We start from the raw sequence: 9,497 nt of genomic DNA, 5'->3' as shown, positions 1-9,497 counted from the left end.
TAGAAGGTACCATCATTTTATCCCAGTTTCTCAGATTGTCAGAATTTTGTGTCTTATTTAGTGCTATGTTTGCTTTAGACAATGGATTTGAACTCAGAAGGAGGAGCACAAAGAATCAGAAACGTGTGTTGGAGCCAAGAGAAAGAAAAGACAGATTTACCCTTTGTTTCTCATGAAACAAAATGCTGACATTACGTTGAATGTGTATGATATTTTGGCAATCTAAAAGCTGCTTTTCTTCATTCAAGAAAGATCAGACTATTTTAATATCACAGTTGTTGAAAGTATATATCAGAAGTTCTGCTTCCTGAGCCAATCCTGGAATTGTGAGATTTCTCGCTGTTCTGAGGAGCAGCTCATCCCTTCTTCACAGGTATATTTGAGTGGATGAGTGCATTCATAATTTGGGCATACATGAGCAAAAATGATGCCCTGTGTTATTTAGAAAATAAGTGTGTTTTCAGAATTTTGTGTCAGAAGAACTGGCTCTTTGATGGTGCTCTGAGACCATGGACAGATTCTTTTATGTTTTATTTGCACACAACAAAAGGATTGAAATAAATACTTTTAACATTTCTATAATTTATAACAGAATTTTTCAAGTCTCAAAGGCTCCTGAAAGCAATTTAAATAAATATGCTAACATAAGATTATAATCATGTATAACAATGTAGATGTCTTTTCATCTTTCTCAGGGGGAATCTATTGATGACTCTACTCTTCAAAGCTTCTATAACATCCTTGTTTCTCAGACTATAGATGAGTGGGTTAAGCATAGGGGTAAGGATGGCGTTAAACATAAAAAGACATTGATTTAATTTGGGAGTCTTAGAAGACCCTGGTCTCATGTAGACCAATATGGCAGGGCCAAAGTAGAGGCTGACCACACAAAGGTGGGAGGAGCAGGTGGCCAGAGCTTTGTTCCTGCCCTCAGAGGAGTTCATGCGGAGGACAGCAAGAAAGATGAGGGTGTAGGAGGCCAGGATGAGACTTAGAGGGATGAGGACCACCAGAAAGCTTGAGACCACCACTGACTTCACATAGGCTGAAATGTCCTCACAAGTGAGCTTCAAGAGGGCCATGACCTCACACAAAAAATGCAGGATCTCTCGGGGGTGACAAATGGGAAAATGCATGGCATAGGCTGTATGAACCAGGGAAGTTATTGCTCCCCCTGTCCAGGACACAATGACCATCTTTTTGCAGGTGACATCGCTGATAATGATTGAGTAACAAAGTGGGTTACAGATGGCAATGTAGCGGTCATAGGACATGAGAGTTAGCAGGAGGCACTCAGCAATTCCCAGGGTTAAGCTGAAGAAGATCTGGGTTCCACAACCTACCTGTGATATGATTCTTTCTCCTGAGAAGAAGTTTGTGACCATTTTGGGGACAGAACTTGAGATCAAGGCCAAGTCAATGAGGGAGAGGTGGCTGAGCAGAAAGTACATGGGGGAGTGGAGTTGCAAATCTAGCCAGATGAGGAGAATGAGAACAACATTGCTCATAACAGCCACACAGTAGACCAAAAGGATAAGGTAGATAAGGATCACAAGGTGGCTGAACTCAGGCCAGAGCCCCAGGAGAATAAAATCTGTGGATATAGTCTTATTGTTTCTCTCCATGGATGAACATTATTGCCCAGGAAACAACTTTAAGAACACTGTTCCATCTGATGATGTGTTACTGCACAGCTCGTCTATTTTCCTTACTCCCAGGACTCCTTTGAATATTTTTTTGTAACTTTTTTCCTGTTGAGCTCTCTTCAGTATTATGCATAACTTCTCAAAATATATAATTTTCATTAATTATCTCATGGATTATTTAATAACCTAATGTTTACACAGTGTACCTACTGTTACAAACTATAACCACTAACACTAACCAAATAAGAACACAGATGCATTGAATGTGCTATCAATAACAAGTCAGTCAATTTGATGACAATTCTTAAAGAGCTAATTTAGTCATCACCTTGAGGCCCACACAGCTTCAACACAACAGTTATGATGATTTTACATTTTGAAAAGTCAACATTTTCACTCAATCTTATGAGGTTTCATGAAAAAAAAAAATTCTTTTGAAGATGGGAAATAGAGCCTTGATAACCTGAGTAAAGAAAAACATTTTCAGAATTGAATGTGGTCTATGTTCACCTTTTCCTCTCATTTGGGGAACTTTCCCACTTCCCATGAGTCCTCCTTACTTTGATCCTGATTCAAGCTATGGCAAACCTAGACAGCATATTAAAGAGCCAAGACATCACTTTGCTGACAAAGGTCCATATAGTTAAAGCTATAATTTTTCCAGTAGTCATGTATGGATGTGAGGACTGGATCATAAAGAAGGCTGAGCACCAAAACTGATGCTTTTGAACTGTGGTGTTGGAGAAGACTCTTGAGAGTACCTTGGACAGCAAAGAGATCAAACCAGTCAATCCTAAAGGAAATCAACCCTGAATATTCATTTAAAGGATTGATGCTGCCCCTTTGATAAAGCTCCAATACTTAGGCCACCTGATGTGAAGAGCTGACTCATTGGAAAAGACTCCAATGCTGGGAAAGATTGAGGGCAGGAGGAGAAGTGGGTTACAGAAGATGAGATGTTTGAATGGCTTCATCGTCTCAATGGACATGAGATTGAGAAAACTCTGGGATTTAGTGAAGGAAAGGGAAGTCTGGTATGCTGCTGTCCATGGGTTCACAAAGAGTCAGATACCACTGAGCGACTGAACAATAGCAACAAGTATCTCTTAAGTCAACTGAACTGGAACAGAATGACCAACTATATATAGCACCAGTATTTAGGGAAGAACCTTAAAAATATGATTTTTGCCAGTTTCACTAAGTCACCCTCCTCCTTGTAAACTTTGAAGCTATCATCAATGTAATTCCTGGTACTAGCTGATGTTGCACAAGGAGAAACACAAGGTCAAGATGAAAGAGATTGCTAGGATACCGCTTGTAAGAAATTATTTATTTTAAAAGGCAGGATATCTTCTGTTTAGCAAAGTTTTGGTTGGGTTTATTAACTCTATAAGCAGAAAGATTATTGTGGACCAGTTAAAAGTATAACTTCTAGAAGATCAGTACCATGGTTTAGAGCTCCTGCTAAAAGACCACATTTACCTACCTGATATCCTTGGTCTAGGAGAATCGTCCTTCTGTGCCTCTCTTCTCTCCTTTGTAAAACTGGACTAAAGCAAACCCACAACATAGGGGGGATATGCAGATTAAAAGTATCAATGAGTATAGATTTGAGGACATTGCCTGGGCAGCAGTGTTAAATGCATATAGTAGGCATAATTGAAGTTTACTTTGCACAAGAGGCAGAATCAGGCCTTCTGGTCCCTTATTACACACAGAGCTGTGTACACTGAGTAATACAGTTAATCAGAGTGATTCTGCTGTGTTTCTTGTAGGTTGACTGGTAAGGTGCATTGGACTGAGAGGATATTTTGCAAAGTGAAATAAGTCAGAAAAAGTCAAATACTGTGCTGCTGCTGCTGCTGAGTCACTTCAGTCGTGTCCGACTCTGTGCGACCCCATAGGTGGCAGCCCACCAGGCTCCCCGTCCCTGGGATTCTCCAGGCAAGAACACTGGAGTGGGTTGCTATTTCCTTCTCCAATGCATGAAAGTGAGAAGTGAAAGTGAAGTCACTCAGTCGTGTCCGACCCTCAGCGACCCCATGGACTACAGGCTACCAGGCTCCTCCGTCCACGGGATTTTCCAGGCAAGAGTACTGGAATGGGGTGCCATTGCCTTCTCCACAAATACTGTGCTATATCACTTATATGTGGGATCTAAAAACCAATGAACAGAGAGTAATAGATACTGAGAACAAACAGGTGGTTGCCAGAGTATAGAGGGTTGAGGGGCAGAGAGAAATATGAGTCACAAACATGAAATATACAGAGAGGGGAGTATAGCCAACATCTAAATAATATCTTTGTGTGGTAATATTGCAACTAGACTTATCATAGTGATCATTTTAAAAAGTATAGAAATAAGGACTTCCTTGGTGGTCCAGTGGTTAAGAATACATGCTTTCACTGCAGGTGGCATGAGTTTGAGCCCTGGTCAGGGAACTTAGATCGCACATGCCAACAGCATGGCCAATAAAAATGTACATAGAAAGACTGAATCACTATGTTGTGTACCAGGAAAACATTGTATTGTAGGTCAGTTATACTTCAATAACAATCAAATGAACAAAATCACAGAAAAAGATCATATTTGTGGTTACTAGGGCTGGTGGGATAGGAGCAGAGGAAATTGGCTGAAGATGGTCCTTTTGACTAAAAAGTACAAGCTTCTAGTAATAAGGTAAATAAACATTAGGGATATAATGTACAACATGATAAATATAATTAAACTGCTGTATGTTAAATATGAAAGCTGTAACTAGAATAAATCCTGAGTTCTCATCAAAAGAAAATTTTTTTGCATTTCTTTAATTTTGTATCTATATGAGATGATGTTCACTAAACTCACTGTTAATTATTTCATGATGTGTGTAAGTCAAATCTTTATGCTGTACACCTTAAACTTATACAGTGCTGTATGTCAATATCTCAATAAAACTAGAAGAAAAAATAATGTAAAGGACAGGAACTTATAACAGGTTTCTGAGTGCTGTATGGGAGGAAGTGTTGTGACTAAGCCACAGATTTGAGGCATGTTTTTAAAAACCCAGTGGATAGAGGGACAGCAATTCAGTTTTACTTGAACTAATAAATCATATTATCCACTTTCAAAGTCCCAGCTTAAATGTCCCCTCCTCTGTGGTCCTCCCAGTTAGCATCCACTGCTTCTCTGTCCTCTTTTATGTTCATCAGTTTATCACAGTGTATGTTGCAGTTTGCCTTAAGGCACAGTTATTTGTGGATAAATCTTTAACCCTGTAGATTGTTAGCCTTTTCAGAGGAGAGGTTCTGCTTTTTTCCCTTAAATAAAATACTTTGAACTCCCAAGATTGCCTAGGCTTGTAAATTGAAGAAGCAGGTTATCAATAACCATGACAAGATGAATTTTGTTCCCATATTTTCTGCTTATAGCTTCTGAGAAGTTAATAATACAATATTTGATTCTTGCAGTTCCATGAAATCAAGTGTTCCAAAGTTACATACAGCTGCCTATTGAAAAATCACCTGTCCCCTCCTTCAGACTTATTAAATCATATTCTCCAAGTGCTTACAATAAGATAAGATTAAGATACAGAGATGTAATACAGTAATTGCATTATATAAACAAGGAAATGAAACTCATTGATTTTAATTGACTTGATTAAATTGACTCAAAGCTGTACAATATTTGCTAGTTCACATGGTAAGTCAGTCAAGTAAAACTTGAAAACTAGACATATCTTTCAACTGCATCCAGTATTTTATTGTAAGTTGTTTCCAGAACAACAAAAATGTCTCACTTCTTAATCATTTTTTCCCATTTATTACAGGGTATATCTAAGACTATACATTTTCATCAAGACATGTAGTCATCTACTAATAATCATGGTAAAGAAGATGAATTCAAGATTTATGTATTTATAGATTTAGAAATTAATCCCTTATTTTTTTTAATTTTATTTTATTTTTAAACTTTACATAATTGTATTAGTTTTGCCAAATATCAAAATGAATCCGCCACAGGTATACATGTGTTCCCCATCCTGAACCCTCCTCCCTCCTCCCTCCCCATACCATCCCTCTGGGTCGTCCCAGTGCACTAGCCCCAAGCATCCAGTATCGTGTATCGAACCTGGACTGGCAACTCGTTTCTTACATGATATTTTACATGTTTCATGACTCATTTCACTGACTCATTTGTCATTCTTTCACTCTATACGTATCTATTGAGTCCAGTGTCTGTTCTAGACAAACTCTAGTAAATCCTCCCCTCTGGCTTAGTAAGCTTGAGGAAACAGAAAGACCATTAATATAATAAAATATGAGATTGCATTAAATGGACAAATAAGTTTTCCATTTCAGAAAGGGCATTTCAAGTGTCAGGAGCACTATACATAATGAAGCAGAGGAACAAGAAATAGGATTATAGACAATTTTTTTTATTTCAGGGCTCCAACTTTCTGAGGAAAAGAGAGAGAAAGTGAGATGTAATATTGAAAGTATCATGTCTATTTATGGAATCTAAGAGTCACGGTGGAGAGTTCTGACAAAATGTAGTCCATTGGAGAAGGGAACACAAACCACTTCAGTATTCTTGCCTTGAGAACCCCATGAACAGTATGAAAAGGCAAAAAGATATGACATGGAAAGATGAACTCTTCAGGTTTGTAGGTGCTTAATAGGCTACTGGAGAAGAGCAGAGAAATAGCTCCAGAAAGAAAGAAGAGGCCGAGCCTTTCTGGGCAGAAACAATGCCCAGTTGTGGAAGTGTCTGGTGGTGGAAAGTCAAGTCCGATGCTGTAAAGAACAATATTGCATAGGAACCTGGAATGTTAGGTCCATGAATCAAGGCAAACTGGAAGTGGTCAAACAGGAGATGGCAAGAGTGAACATCAACATTTTAGGAATCAGTATACTAAAATGGACTGGAATGGGTGGATTATACTGTGGGCAAGAATCTCTTAAAAGAAAAGGAATAGTCATCTTAGTTAACATAAGAGTCTGAAATGCAGTATTTGAGTGCAACGTCAAAAACAGCAGAATGATCTCAGTTCATTTCCAAAACAAACCATTCAATAGCACAGTAATCCAAGTCTATGCCCCAACCACTAATGCCAAAGAAGCTGAAGTTGAATAGTTCTACAAAGACTTACAAGACCTAGAAGTAAGACCAAAAAAAAGATGTCCTTTCATCATAGAGGACTGGAATGCAAAAGTGAGAAGTCAAGAGATACCTGGAGTAACAGGCAAGTTTGTCCTTGGAGTACAAAATGAAGCAGGGCAAAAGCTAACAGAGTTTTGCCAAGAGAACACACTGGTCATAGCAAACACCCTCTTCCAACAACACAAGAGACAACACTACACATGGATATCACCAAATGATCAATACCAAAATTGAATTGATTACGTTCTTTGCAGTCAAATATGGAAAAGCTCTATACAGTCAGCAACAAGACTGGAAGCTGACTGTGGCTCAGATAATGAACTCCTTATTGACAAATTCAGACTTCAATTGAAGAAAGTAGGGAAAACCACTGTGCCATTCAGGCACAATCAAATCAAAACCCTTATGATTATACAGTAGAAGTGACAGATGGATTCAAGAGATTAGATCTGATAGAGTGTCTGAAGAACTATGAACAGAGGTTCATGACATTGTACAGGAGGCAGTGATCAAAACTATCCCCAAGAAAAAGAAATGCAAAAAGGTAAAATGGCTGTCTGAAGAGGGCTTACAAATAGCTGAGAAAAGAAGAGAAGTGAAAGGCAAAGGTGAGAAGAAAAGATATATCCATCTGAATGCAGAGTTCCAAAGAATAGCAAGGAGAGATAAGAAAGCCGTCCTAAGTGAACAATGCAAAGAAATAGAAGAAAACCATAGAATGCTAAAGACTAGAGATCTCTTCAAGAAAATTAGAGATACCAAGGGAACATTTCATGAAAAGATGGGCATAATACACACAGTAATGGTATAGATCTAACAGAAGCAGAAGATATTAAGAAGAGTGGAAATTACATGGAAGAACTATACAAAAAATATCCTAATGACCTAGATAACCACAATGGTGTGATCACTCACCTAAAGCCAGACATCTTGGGATGTGAAGTCAAGTGGGCCTTAGAAAGCATCAGTATGAACAAAGCTAGTGGAGGTGATGGAATTCCACTTGAGCTCTTTCAAATTCTAAAAGATGATGCTGTGAAAGTGCTGGACTCAATATGTCAGCAAATTTGGAAATCTCAGCAGTGGCCACAGGACTGGAAAAGGTCAGTTTTCATTCCAATCCCAAAGAAAGGCAATGCGAACTATCACACAATTGCACTCATTTCACAAGCTAGAAAAGTAATGCTCAAAATTCTCCAAGCTAGGTTTCAACAGTATATCAACCATGAACTTCCAGATGTTCAATCTGGATTTAGAAAAGGCAGAGGAACCAGAGATCAAATTGTCAACATCTGTTAGATCATAGAAAAAGGAAAAGAATTACAAAAAAAAAAAAAAAAACCAAACATCTATTTCTGCTTCATTGACTCTGCTAAAGCCTTTGACTGTGTGGATCACAACAAACTGAAAAATTCTTCAAGAGATGGGAATACCAGACCACCTTACCTGCCTCCTGAAAAATCTGTATGCAGGTCAAGAAGCAACAATTAGAGCCAGACATGGAACAACAGATTGGTTCCAAGGAGTAAGTGGAAAAGGAGTATATCTGGAAAAGGCCATATATTGTTACCCTGCTTATTTAAGTTATATGCAGAGTACATCATGTGGTATGTCTGGTTGGAGGAAGCACAATCTGGAATCAAGGTTTCCTGGAGAAATATCAATAACCTCACATATGCAGATGACATCACCCTTATGGCAGAAAATGAAGAAGTAAAGAGCCTCTTGATGAAAGTGAAGGAGGAGAGTGAAAAATTTGTCTTAAAACTCAACATTCAAAAAACTAAGATCATGGCATACAATCTCATCACTTCATGGCAAAAGATGGGGAAACAATGGAAACAGTGAGGCACTTTATTTTGGGGGGCTTCAAAATCACTGCAGATAGTGTCTGCAGTCATGAAATTAAAAGAGGCTTGCTCCTTGGAAGAAAAGCTATGATCAACCCTAGAAAGCATATTTAAAAGCAGAGACATTACTTTGCCAATAATGTCCATGTAGTCAAAGCTATGGTTTTTCCAGTAGTCATATATGGATATGAGAGTTGGACTATAAAGAAAACTGAGCACTGAACAATTTATGCTTTTGAACTGTGTTGTTGGAGAAGACTCTTGAGAGTCCCTTAGACTACAAGGAGACCAAACAAGTTCATCCTAAAGGAAATCAGTCCTGAATATTCATTGGAAGGACTGAAACTGAAGCTGAAGCTCCGATACTTAGGCCTCCAGATGCAAAGAACTGACACATTGGGAAAGACCCTGATTCTAGGAAAGATTGAAGGCAGGAGGAGAAGGGGACAACAGAAGATGAGATGATTGGATGGCATCACCGACTTGATGGATATGAGTTTGACCAAGCTCCAGGAGTTGGTGATGGACTGGGAAGCCTGGCATGCTGCAGTCCATGGAGTCGCAAAGAGTCAGACATGACTGCTGCTGCTAAGTCACTTCAGTCGTGTCCGACTCTGTGCGACCCCATAGACGGCAGCCCCCAGGCTTCCCCGTCCCTGGGATTCTCCAGGCAAGAGCACTGGAGTGGGTTGCCATTTCCTTCTCCAGTGCATGAAAGTGAAAAGTGAAAGTCACTCAGTCGTGTCCAACTCTTAGCGACCCCTTGGACTGCAGCCCACCAGGCTCCTCCATCCATGGGATTTTCCAGGCAAGAGTACTGGAGTGGGGTGCCATCTCCTTCTCCACAGACATGACTGA

The 9,497-nt window shown here is 39.2% G+C and overlaps 1 protein-coding gene across 1 annotated transcript; it reads right to left on the bottom strand.

Annotated features, from left to right (window-relative positions):
• Nucleotides 1-656: 656 nt before the first annotated feature.
• LOC113896269 (olfactory receptor 2AJ1-like) lies at nucleotides 657-1,640 on the bottom strand. The gene has a single exon (XM_027548504.1). It carries the CDS (start codon nucleotides 1,623-1,625, stop codon nucleotides 657-659), a length of 969 nt encoding a protein of 322 aa, XP_027404305.1. The 5' UTR covers nucleotides 1,626-1,640.
• Nucleotides 1,641-9,497: the final 7,857 nt, after the last annotated feature.

This window comes from Bos indicus x Bos taurus, chromosome 7 (genome assembly GCF_003369695.1).
Source record: "Bos indicus x Bos taurus breed Angus x Brahman F1 hybrid chromosome 7, Bos_hybrid_MaternalHap_v2.0, whole genome shotgun sequence".
Taxonomy (NCBI): Eukaryota; Metazoa; Chordata; class Mammalia; order Artiodactyla; family Bovidae; genus Bos; species Bos indicus x Bos taurus.
Note: the sequence above shows the minus strand (reverse complement) of the source record. Positions and strands in the feature narration are given on the sequence as shown.

What these genes read in the sequence shown, in the direction of transcription:
- LOC113896269 (XM_027548504.1), bottom strand. Translation starts at nt 1,625, where the DNA reads ATGGAGAGAAACAATAAGACTATATCCACAGATTTTATTCTCCTGGGG.